This window comes from Cystoisospora suis (assembly GCF_002600585.1).
Source record: "Cystoisospora suis strain Wien I chromosome Unknown contig_1290, whole genome shotgun sequence".
In the NCBI taxonomy this organism is placed as follows: Eukaryota; Apicomplexa; class Conoidasida; order Eucoccidiorida; family Sarcocystidae; genus Cystoisospora; species Cystoisospora suis.
The window spans coordinates 14641-26803 of NW_027154090.1; the positions used below are offsets into that span (position 1 = coordinate 14641).

The following is a 12163-nucleotide window of genomic DNA, read 5'->3' on the forward strand; positions in this document are numbered from 1 at the left end:
ATTAAAGACAGATGGATAGAGAGATAGATAGATAATCTAAAAGAGGGACAGGAGTGAGGAGAGGAGAGATAAGGATTTTGCTTGAATGAGAGAGGTGGGATTACAGAGAAGGACAGGAAGATCTTGATCTTTTTCTCTCTCATGTATAAGATGTTCTCTCTATAGCTTCAGAGATCCCGCCGTCGTGTCATCTATAATCCCTTTTCTGAAACATGTCTCGATCTGTATCGGCTCTACTTTTCTCGGCTTCGACCCATTCGACTCTCTTCATGTCTATCCTTCAAGACATCTCTGTAGTAAAGCTCACTCGTGACTTAAATCAACGAAGGAGGAAAAAAGAAGAAAAAGAGATAGAAGTGAAGAAAGAAGAAGATTTACCTGTATGTAGACAGTAGGGACTTCCGGACATATAGATCATGGCCCCTAAGATTAACGACAGATCTCCTATCCCCGATATCAATAGAATTCTCTTCTCTCTCTTCTTCTTCTTTTCTTTTTCTTCTCCATCTTCTTCTGCATTCATGGAGAGGATTTCGTTAATGAGGAAATCGACGCCTTGGACCATATAGTTAATGCATGCAAAGATACACTCTCCTAGGAAAACATTTATCATTCCATTCACCCATAGAAGCATCTCGAAATCGGGGACCTGGGAGACCGATCCAAATCGATTCTCTACCACATCGATCAATCCTCCGTCTCCTCTCTTTCCTCCAAAGAGCATCGAAAGCGTGGAAGAAAAAGAAGAGACCGAAGCAGACTGAGACACTTCATGGAGAGATGGCAAAGGGGCAAGAGACTGAAGTTTGGCTACAAAGGCACTGGATGAAAGGATGGGGACACGGAAGAAGGAGACAATCGAGACTCCCGCGGAGACAATCGACGCACCCAAGGAGGCCACCGATACACCCAAGGAAACGAGAGAGACAAAAGAGAGATGAATGAAAGAATGAAGAAAGACAAGGATATGACATAAAGACAAGAGGAAGGTTCGGAGGACACTCGTTAAAGTGATCTGTATAAACTCGGGGAGAAGAGAATAAACAGAAAGAAAGAAAGATAAAGAAGAAGAAGAAGTGGGACTGAGGAGAAGATCTAAAGGTGAGGAGAGACGAGTCACGTCGTCGTCATGCTCTCTCAGGAAAGATGTCTCCTTATTATACACCTGAAAAGCAATGGAAGAAGAAGATGAAGAAGAAGAAGAAGAGAAAGAGAGACGACGGAGAAATCCCACGAGAATCGCAGCGCACAGGGAGGCAAATGACAACTGTAGAAAGATAGAAAAGAAAGAAGAAGATATTTCTGAAAGAAAAAGAGCAGAGAGAAGAAGAAGGAGAAAGAATGAGAAAAAAGAAGAGATAGAAGGAAACAGAGAAAGAATGAAAAGGAAGAGATAGACAACAAGCCAGAGAAGAGTGAATTCTATGATGAGAAAGAAAAACGAAGAAGAAGAAGAAAGAAAATCCTTTCGGCACGATCTCCACCTTTGACACGAGTGGAAATAAATCTCTTCATACATCCTCGACACACGTGTATGAATAGACACCTACTACAGAGAGAGAAAGAAAGATCAATGTGAAGACTGACTACATATATATATATATACATACATACCTATATATATATTGATATGTACTCAAGAAAGAAAGAAGGAAATGCACTCGGTATATGAATAGTCGATATATATATATATATACAGCTTGGCACCATATACATCTATATGTATACCAAGTGTACCAGTCTCTCTCTCTATGTGAAGACTTATAGTGTAGATGTAGAATATAATGGATGTATATATATATAGGCCAGAGATGGAGAGAGAAAGAAGACACTGGGAAGAAAGAAGAAGAAGAAGACTGAGTCCTTCTCTGTATCCCTAGATCATTATCTATTCTTCTATCCTTTCCCTCCTGGAAAGAAAGATGAAGAGGAAAGACGACACTTTGCAGGCAGTCTTTTATGATCGATAGGAAGCAAAGAAAGAGAGAAAAGAAGAACAAGCAAGAAGGGCAAATAAAGATGAACATGAAGAGAAAAGCAGAGGAAGAAGATGAAGGATAAGAAAGACGATCCAATCGACACTCCTCCTTTTCTGCCTTTCTTTCTATCTTTGATCTATCTTTGTGTTTTACCTTTCTCTTCTTCACTCTTATCAATCTTTAATTCCTTGATCTTCATCTTGTTGGACTCTCTTTGATCTTCTTCTTCTGTTTCTTCTCTGTCTTCTTCATCTTTCTTGATTCTGTGCAGATCCTTGAGAAGTGTAAGACGTAGAAAGACTCCGCATGGGTCTGTGATGGCTCCCCGACTTAGAAGAATTCCGTAAAGCTTAAGAGAGAAGATAAAACATAGACATCCCACGAGTGTAGACTCCTTGAACTCTTTTTGGAAAGAAGGAGAAGATGGAAAGAGATAAAGAAGAAGATAAGAAAAGAAAGAATGGAGCCATCCAGGGACAGATCCAAGAAAGAGATAAAACACCACATTCTCAAGAAATGTGTGTTCCACGCTCTTTATCACGGATGAAAACGTGCCATCTCTCTCTTCTTCTTCTTCTTCTCTTTGGAAGAGCTCTTCTTCCTCGTCAGTCGTAACTCTCTCCTCTTCATAACCTTCTTGTCCTTGGAGAAGGTTCGCCTCCTCTTCGTCGTCTTCGGAAAGACCGGCGGCGCGCGGGAGAGATGCTCTTCTTCTCTCGCCTTCTTTCTCTTCTTCCTCGTCTTCTTCTTCTTCAAGGTGGCCTTCATGTTCTTTCTCTTTCTGTAGAAGAGAAGAAGCTAGGATTTCTTTCTGGTAGCTGTATAAAGGATTTGAAGAAGACAAACAACTCAAGTTATCCATCTTTCTTTCTTTGACTCTCTCTTTTTCGTCCTTCCTGAAACAAAGAAGAAGACGTGCTTCTTCGCTTCTTAGGAAAATGAAAGGAAAGACTTCTTCTCCTCGCCCCTGAACAACAACCTCCGCTTCTTGTTCCTCCTCTTCTTCACGTCCGTCTTTTCTTTTCTTTCTTTCCCCCTTCTTACACACACCAGGAAAGGAGGGGGCTTTTGACCTGTTTCGAAGTCTTGTTCCTCTTCTTCTTAGTTCATGACTTCTTTCTTGCCTCTTCTTCTTCTTTCTCCCTTTCAAAATGAGAAAGTGGACTTCTTCCTTCACTCCCTCCCATCTTTTTCACAACAAGAAGTTAAAGACAAGCAAACACTCCCGGAGTAGACTTTTGCCAAGTCCAAGAAGAGTCAGAAGAAAAGGAAGGAAGAGGAAAGAAAGGAGAGAGGACAAGAAACGTCATGCACAAACAAAAGAAAAGAAAAGGAAGAAAGAAAAGGAAAAAAGAAACGCAAAAGAATCTAAAGGAAGAAGTCGGGGAAGACAGGAAGAAAAAGATTTCTTAAGGTAATGGGTGTCATGTATTAAAATTTCTTTTTCTTGTTCTTCTTATCTTCTTTTGATGGCTTTCGTCTGTTTCTCTTTTTCTTTTTTTCCTTTTGTTCGCTTTTCATCGATCATGAGACCGCGGCGCAGTGCATTCTAAACCCTCCCGGTTTCTCATGTATCGAGCGGAGAAAAGCAAGAGAAGAGAAGAAAACCTCTTCTCTAAAGGCAGTCTAAAACACTTGCCAGCGAAAAAGGAAAAAAGGAAAAGAAGGGAGAAGAAGAAGAGAACACAAGACAGCTTTTCGTCAAAGACCCAACTCGAGGACAACAACAACAACGGCAGCGGTAGCCGTCGTCCTAGATTAGATTGATGGATGATCGGTCGATGAAGATAGACGATGGATGATGGATCAGTCGATGATCCAGCGAGCTACATAGTAGCTAGCTATGAAGTGCAAATGATAGGCACTCATAGAAAAAGAAAGAAAGTAAGAAAGAAAAGGGAGAGAGATAGAGATGTGCTAGAGTTAAGTTTTAAGGAAAAGAATCGATTGTTGGTTTGGGATGAAAGCAAGGATCTTTAGGGCTTCTCAAATTCACATCTGCCAGGGTTACAGAAAGACACAAGAAAGAGGTGCAAGGCCTCCGGAACATCAGCACTGAAGGAAAAGATTGCTTCCTTTGCCAAGAGAGTAGGTCTAGCTCTTTTCCGCTATGGTTGCCTGATAGATAGATAGATTCTTTGATAGATTGTTCGATGGATAGGTCTACGGGCTGAGACAGAGAGACTGACTGGTATATTCGCTCCTTCTCGTCACTTACACCTACTGGGCGACAAAACTGATAAGGTTCCGGCCTATTGTTGGGAATAACTTCTCGGCCTATCTACTGTATCTCCTCATAGTGGGGGGGATGATTCATTTGAACGGATACTGGGGCTTCAACGCATCCCTGAACTTTCCTGGATTACCACTGTCACGTGAAAAGGTGCACTCTATCGATTCGCCGATCGGCGTGTTTGTTTTTATCACTTCCTTTCCTCCTAACCCTTGAAGAGCGGCAGGCAACGGCCTTTGCGTCTCGCTGCGGCTTCTGACCCATGCGATATCGATGTCAGTTGAATCGAATGTACCACAGGGCAGAAAGAAAGACTAAAGTTACGATCTGTCTGTCTAGAGAGGCCTCGCAACCCTACACCCTAAGACCGAGGCATTCTATGGGAGAAACGTGGATGTTCTCCACCGCCAGCAATGTAGGAAAACTCGCTTATTGCATCTTACACATACCGCTTCTTATCCTGTGTGTACCTGGTCTTGTTGATACAGCCTTTTCTTGATTCTTCCTGTGTTTGTCTTTCTCCTCGTGGAGCACTCGATCGGATGACTCAACTGCCGTATAACACTTCTTATTATCGCAGCGGAATCATCCCTACCCCACGGCCTTCTCTATTCTACGTGGAAAGCCATGGAGGAAGATCAGACACTCTGTTTTTTCTGGAAGGGACACGTGCGGTCCTGTCTGAAGTGACTAGAACCACTTCGACTCAGCAAGAGAGCAGCACCAACACCGAACGTGAAAACGACGCCATTCAGTGGCAGGTGAGCCCCTCGAGCGCAAGTCGTAGACCATGTCAGATAGCTGGAGAGAAATCGAAGAATGGAACTTAGCAAACTTACCGGTGAGCCTCCACGGCTAAGACCCCTTTGGGAGGCAGCAGCCCTTCCCCCCCCTGGTGGACTTGTTGAAGTGCACGGCTTGTCTCGTGTCACAAGAGGCAGATCGGATTATGGGAGTGAAGGCTAGCTAGCCCTAGGGCCAGATTCACGAGACGCCGCAGTCACAAATAGCTCCCGCCCTGGGCTTTATCCAGTGATCAATCGACCATCCATTGAGTTGCTCCTCTTTGTTGACCACCTCTGTCAGCTAGCCGACGGGTATGTCTTCCTCTGGCCGAGAAAGGAGTGTGCAGTTGAGACGTAGACATCTCCATCTATTGCCAGACTGAGTGATTGACTGCTAGACTTTACTCACGCGTTTATTCGCCTTTCCCTTCCCGTGTTGAGTGTATGGTTTGTCTTTTGAAGTCAAAGCGTGTGTGTCTATTCGGCAGAAATGCCTCTTACACCGAAGAGGGCAAGCGATGAGGAGCCCGTGCCTCCCTAAGATGTGACGAGAAGGATGTCTCCTGGGAAACCCAGCGTGAAATCGTGAGCAAGAACATCAAGTTGGCGACTGAGGGCTATGACACGGCTATCCGTGATGTCTCTCGTGCAACATTCAAGATGTTTGTCTTACGAAATAGCTGTACGTTGAGTCTGTTAACTGCACTTGGGAGGTCGCGGGCTTGGGAGCTCAAGAGTGACTATTATGCATTTCTTGCTAGGTTACAAGCTGACGATCTCTTTGCTGTGTGCTTTATGGAGAGATATCTGGACTTTATTCTTCAACAGGAAGAAAGGAACTTGTCCCAGGCAGTGTTCTATTACTTGAAGAAAGAAAGCGTGAGAGGAGACATCGCCAAGCTCCTAGCCGTCTTAAGCGTCAAAACAAAGGAAACGGGCGACCGACACCGTCTAGGTTACGAGCCTAAGCTCGAAAAGGAGATCGATCAGTTCATATCTCTAAGATCGGAGTGTGAGGGAGACTTGGAGGCGGAGCTCAAGAGAGTACAGACCGAAATCGAGAAGTTAGAGAGCGTGAAAGAGGATGCGCGCGCGAGCTTCCGGGCGATGTGGTCTAGCCTAGACAGATACGTCGAGTCAATCACACCCCCACAAACACAGAAGGAATCATGGACCGATGAGTTCTACAATCTTAAAACGGATGAAAGGGACAAATACGACGACAATGATAAGTTGTATCTCGCGAAAAGAGCAAAGGACTGGACGCAAGAGAAGAAAAGAGGCTACTTCGCGGGACGCGCAGGTCAACAACTCGTTGATGCCTTACGAAGGTCAAACATGAAGAGATCGTGTGATGAGCTGCTGGAGCAGATTGAAGAGTTTCTACGCCGGTTTCGTGCGGGCAAGGCCCCCCAGGGGGGTTTCAAGCAGTTCCTTGCGAACAGAAAGAAAAACACAGGTCAATCCCGGTGAAAGTGTGTGAGTGCATCCCCGCTATCTATCGATCCTCTCTCTCCTTCCTTCGATGTCGGTTGATCAGAAGATGAAAGCAACCGTCGTTCTTCTTAAAAAAGAAAGAAGGAAACACAGGAGAGGAAGGAAACAGTAGAAGATGAAGACGACGACAAGGAAAGAAGAGGCCTGCGATCTCTTCTTGTTTCTTTTATGGATTCTTCATGTCTGTCATCAGAAAGATGAGATGGGCGATACCTACCAATTATGGTTTTCCCGAATCTCTTCATCTTAACTTTTTATGAAGTCATCTGGATCCACTGAATCTCTTAAGTCCGCTTTCTCTTTCATGCAAGAAACACCAGCATCGCCAACTCTACTTCTTGACGTGACTGATGTATGCGATGTCTTCCCCGTCTGTCTTCTCGTTCCGTCGTCGTCGTCGTCTTTCCCCCTTTCCCTCTTGCTTTCCTTTCGCCGTCCGAATCTCTTTCGTTAACTTTTCCCCGTCCTTTCCGACTGTTGCGTTGAAACAAAAAGGGAAAGAATCTGAAAACGTATTGGCATGTCAACTACGTGTTTCTCTCCCAGTTGAACAGAAGCACAAAACAGCCGAACGGAAACAGGATGAGAAAATGCAGGTCACTCCTCCTAGAAAGAAGAAAATCCACTTCAGAAAACGATCGAGATCAGAGGAAGAGAGAGGGAGTTAGATAGCGAGATTCTTCTTTTCAAGATGAGAGATGACAGTGCAGCTCGCCATACCCGATGTTTCATGTGTATCCTTCGGAGGTACTCCGCAATCCTGTTAGGAATGCTGTCTCCGCGCCGGGGTAGATGAGCTGAGATAAGCACCGACATATGATATATCTGTACATTCATGTACAGCTTTCATTGTATATCGACAACAATCCAACTACATACTTACATATATATGAACATGCGACCGTCCATGCGGGGGCACACCTTTGTATCCAATAGGTAGATGTAGTGAGTGAATACACACAAATGTGGGCACAGTTCTCCTCCTGTCCTCTCTGCTTACACGTTAACGTGCCTAGAGTCAGCATATGTAGACGTAGCTAGCTGTGTAGAACCGGTGGGGGGGAGAGGGGCTACGTATGTCTCTCACTAGCTAGCCCTAACTAGCCATCAGTCCTGACTTGAGCGAGACGAAGTTCTGTACGGATAGACAGACTTTCTTTCCTTTTTTGGAGGGTGTTTCAGCTACTTCTCTGTTTGTCTTCAGGTGGGTAGTCGACTCTCAGAAAGTTCTGTCCTCGTCCTTTCCAAAACACAGGAATACTCCCAATGCATAGCACCGTAAGCCATTAAAGTGACCCATCATCCTCCATACATGTATATAGAGATATGTATATATGTCGACCATCCTCCCCACATATATGTAGGTGTATGTATAAGAATAGAGAGTGATAGAAGATGATGGCGAGCTGTGAGTAACGGAGAGAGGGAAGAAGTGGAGGGAGGTGCGTGTGTTTCTCTCTCTATAATAGAGCAAGAGCTCGACAGGAGCTTGTGTTGCTTCTGAATAGACAGGAGTCGTTCTTCTTCTATATCGCTACTTCACTTCTCTCTCGTCTCGTACCTCATTCTTTCTTAGATTCATTCCAGAGGAAAAGAGAAGACCTTATCAGGGAGAGAACAAGAAGTTCTGAGACAACGAAACTTCTTTCCTTCTCTTTAATGCATAGTCAAAGAATTGTCCCTCGTTTACAGAGAAGTATATGCAAATGCATATATATATATATCTTTGTATCGGTAGGTTCAACATGTGTGTATATATGTATATATGTGCGAGATGAGCAGCCATATAATAGAGGCCTATCCTTTGGATGGACCACATCTCTGTGAAGAAGAAGATGTGCATATTCTCTCTCTCCTATTTAGAATGTCTGTACTCCCACACAGGCTTCTCTCTCCTCCTCTCTTTCTGTCTGGGAGAATTGTCACGAAGAGCTTTTCTTTAACGTGTTTAAGTAGACGCCCATTCTCTGAGAGAGAAGAAGTAAAAGAAAAGAAAGAAGAAATAAAACGAACGACCTGGAAAGAGAAAAAAAGAATCCTAGCACCAGACCTCGAGCCCCTTCTCTCTCCTATCAAGTCAGAAAGAAAGATAAATCAAGAAAGAAGAGAGAGAGAAAGAGAAAGAGAGAATGAAAGACCGAGCTTTTTATGTGTGTTGTCTCGTAGACGCCTAGGTCTTGAATGAAACGTCTGAGGACGCTGAGAAGAATGACTGAAGAAGAAGACCCGGACAAAATGCATGTCTAACGTGACTGGATGGATGTCTCGAGAGAAAAGCAGCCTGGCCGCCTTCCTTTCATAAAGATCTAAGAATTTCACATTGGAAAGTTTTTCATAAGAGTTGTCACGTGCTCTTCTTGAAGTGTGTCGTTCGTTGATTGTCCTCGGCACGAGGTGTACATACACCTCGCGAGACAACTTCTCGTAGACCCATCCTGTTAAAGAGCCACATAATGATGTATGTATGTCAACATAGACATTAGACGAATACAAACTAGCTTCTATCTTTAATCTATCTATCTGACCTAGTCTATCTTTAATCTATCTATCTGACCTAGTCTATCTTTAATCTATCTATCTTTAGTTTATCTCTTTTGTCCTCTCATGAACACGCACGACTCCTGGGTGATCGATCCGTAAAGAAGTTCTTTTTTTTTTCTTCTTTTTCTTCTATCCATCCAGCACGTAACAGAACCTTTCATTCATTTCTTCTTCCTCGAGATATACAAGGTATAATACAAAGGGATGTATGTACATCATTGCGATAGATGTATGTCTGTCTATCCAAGTGTACATACAGACAGGTATCTAAAGAGCAGTCTTTATATGAAGTTGAAACACACACAAGAGTCTCTCCCTGATCATAGGCTTCACGACAGCATAAGACAGCCACTACAGCTACTACTAGTAAATCTAGATAGACAGAGAGAGAGAGAGCGACATGCGTAGATAGATCCTAAACAGACGTAGATAGATCTACACACACAGATAGACACCTACATGCACTTATATAAGAATATACCTACGTATACATCTACATACGTTTTTATCCTAAGATATGTCTAGACTCCTTAGAGCAAGAGCGTCTAGACAGCAGGATGCAAAGGAGGAAAGGAGAGTTCAAGCTTCTCTCTTCTTCTTCTCTCTCTCGCTTAAAGACATGTATGTGTATATATCAACATGGCAGGCGTATGTAGCTAGTAGATAGACACATAACTACTTTCAGTCATTTCGTAGATCACTGCTATGGTCAGGAAAGAAAGCAAGAAAGTCGACTGGAGTGTATCTTCTCTCTCCTCCGTCCTCAAGAAGAAACAGAAAATCTATCCGATAAAGAAAAGAAAGAAGAAAGATATCTTGATGGATGCTTCAGAGAGAAAGATCGACATGCAATCTTTCTTTCTTTTCTTCTTTTTCATGTGTTCCTGCCTTCCTTTCCTTTGATCTTCCAGGGTGGTATGTCTCTCTCTTTGCGACATCCCAGTATAGAAGGTGTATGTACACCCCACACATGGAGAAACACGAGACGGAGAAGACCTTGGAGAGCTGACAGCTCTAAGAGACAACCCATTTCTTCCTCCTGTCTACAGAGTTGAGAAGATACCACGATGGACGCTGCCCTCACTAAGAGAGAACCCACTCCACACAAAGCAACGTCTACGATCAACAGAAACTTCTTTCTTTCTCTCTCTCGATTTCTTCTTCTTTATCGACCTCTTTCTTTCCCTTCTGTCTTCGGGACGTTCTGATCTTATTCTGTTTTCTTTAAGCTTCTCTTCTTCTTGTTCTTTTCATCCTCGACTTTCTGTCTTTTCTTTCCTAAGAAGAATCGAGAAAAGAGACCTCTTCTTTCTTTCTCTTCACAGACATCCCCATCATCCCTATCGTCTTGAAGATCTCCTGTCTCTTTTTCTTCTTTTCTTTCCTTCCTTCTTCTCTCTCGTTCGACCGCAGAGAATGAAGGATAAGAAGAAGAAGAGAGGAAAGAAGGTCTAACTAGATAGCGCGCACTGATATAAGCAGAGAAGAGATCTACAGATACAAAAATTAGAAATCCGATCAAGTCCAGACGGTAAGACGTCACTAGCGCGGCATACCCCGCATTCAACATAGGACCCCCTACACAACACACAAAGACACAAAAAGAAGAAAAGAAGAGAAGATGAAAGGAGAGAGAGGGAAAGAATAAAGAAGAAGAGAGAGAGGAAAGAAAAGAAGAAAAGGGAAGATAGGAAGAGAAGAGAATGAGAGATCGATACGTGAAAAGAGAAGAGAGACTTGAGAAGGGCTGAAGAGACATGTGTAGAATAGGACAACAGGATGAAGATAGAGAAGAAGAAGAAAAGAAGTGATCGGAGAATGCGAAAGAAAGAGAGACAGAAAGAGGTACATGGCAACCTCCCTCTCTGCGTAGAGAACGTGAGGGGAAAAGGAAAAAGAAGTTGCAAGGATGAGAAAGAAAGAAAGAAAGACTTGCAAAAGAGAGAGAGAGATAAATACAGCCGAAGAAAGAAAGAATGTGAGAAGAAGAAACAACGAGAAGAAAGATCTATCTCTTTCTCTCTCTTTCTGTACGTATTCTTATTCTCCTCTACTGAAGAGATCCCCTCCGAATATAAGCCGCCGAGACTTTTATATCAGAGTCACCCGACAGGGGCATATACAGAAAAAGAAGATGAACCTGAGTATAGATGCAAAACATCTTCTTACGCAGACACCTCCAGAGATGCCTATACACCTATCATTCCTACCTACTCATATCACATACAGAGAGAGAGTCAGATAAAAGCATAGATCTCCATATGTCTATTCTACAACATCGCTCTATCCACACAACACCTATATATATATGTACAGCTACATATGCTATGTAGAGGCTTCAGACAAGCCAAGCTTGTTGGTCTATAGTAGTCATCCTCTTCCATGACATATCTCTACATACACGCTACATAGAGATGACTATATGTGGCTGTGCTACACTCGAGTCGCTTGTATGTACGTGGTATGTATAGAGGTGTATATGTATGTATTTATCAGTAGGAGGTTTCTTTGAAATAGAATGATATGCACCTGCACTTGGTACTCCCTTCCTTCCTTCTTTCTTTCCTTCTTTCCTCCTCTACGCTTCAACCCCGAGAAGAAGGAGATTATGTCTCTTGGAGGTCGGCATCTCTTCTTGTCTTTCTCTTTCTTCTTCTTCACTTTCTTTCTCCTCTTCTTTTTCATTTTCTTCCATTCTTTTCTGGAAAGAAGAATGGAGTTCTTTCCTTACCGAAGGGCCGACAGAAAGGAATGCCGAAGAAATAGAAGAAGCAGCATGCATTAAGAGTTGAGAGAAAGACGTGATGGACCTTGAAGTGGTACGTTTCTCCAGCTAGCTGTAGAATCGACGCTAAGGCAATCGACATATAGTTTAAGATGCCGAAGAAGAACTCCAAGAGACTCATATCGATCATACGGCTCGACCAGAGAAGAAGAAGAAAATCGCCTTCTTCCACTTCTCTTCCTTGAAGAAAGAAGAGCTCTCTTATTCTTTTCTTTATCTCTTCTTCTTCCCCGACAAGCAAAGAAGACATAAGAAGTCTTCCCTTCTCACTTTCTGTTTCATTCCGAAAGGAGTTCACAAGCTCCGTCAGATAATCCGGCGAAGACGAAGAAGAAGAAAAAGA

General features: G+C 43.2%; 3 protein-coding genes across 3 annotated transcripts; all 3 read right to left on the reverse strand.

Moving 5' to 3' along the window:
• Nucleotides 1–379: 379 nt before the first annotated feature.
• On the reverse strand, nt 380–2841 carry CSUI_003032 (uncharacterized protein; the record flags this gene model as incomplete). The annotated part of the gene is made up of 2 exons (XM_068063230.1): nt 380–1302; nt 2133–2841. Coding segments are annotated over 2 exons (1632 nt in total), but the record flags the coding sequence as incomplete, so codon positions are not given.
• A 3125-nt stretch (nt 2842–5966) lies between these two features.
• CSUI_003033 (uncharacterized protein) lies at nt 5967–8141 on the reverse strand. Its single transcript, XM_068063231.1, has 4 exons — nt 7215–8141; nt 6712–6968; nt 6325–6431; nt 5967–6116 (listed from the first exon to the last, which is right to left on the reverse strand). Exon 1 carries the CDS (start codon nt 7517–7519, stop codon nt 7328–7330), a length of 192 nt encoding a protein of 63 aa, XP_067924794.1. The 5' UTR covers nt 7520–8141; the 3' UTR covers nt 5967–6116; nt 6325–6431; nt 6712–6968; nt 7215–7327.
• Nucleotides 8142–8229: 88 nt separating this feature from the next.
• CSUI_003034 (uncharacterized protein) lies at nt 8230–12147 on the reverse strand. Its single transcript, XM_068063232.1, has 2 exons — nt 11767–12147; nt 8230–10613 (listed from the first exon to the last, which is right to left on the reverse strand). The coding sequence occupies exons 1-2, from the start codon at nt 12068–12070 to the stop codon at nt 10246–10248; spliced, it is 672 nt and encodes a 223-aa protein (XP_067924795.1). The 5' UTR covers nt 12071–12147; the 3' UTR covers nt 8230–10245.
• Nucleotides 12148–12163: the final 16 nt, after the last annotated feature.

What these genes read in the sequence shown, in the direction of transcription:
- CSUI_003033 (XM_068063231.1), bottom strand. Translation starts at nt 7,519, where the DNA reads ATGCTGACTCTAGGCACGTTAACGTGTAAGCAGAGAGGACAGGAGGAG.
- CSUI_003034 (XM_068063232.1), bottom strand. Translation starts at nt 12,070, where the DNA reads ATGTCTTCTTTGCTTGTCGGGGAAGAAGAAGAGATAAAGAAAAGAATA. An exon ending in TCCTTTCTGTCGGCCCTTCG is followed by an intron (nt 10,614 to 11,766) that starts GTAAGGAAAGAA and finishes TGTGTTGTGTAG; the next exon opens with GGGGTCCTATGTTGAATGCG.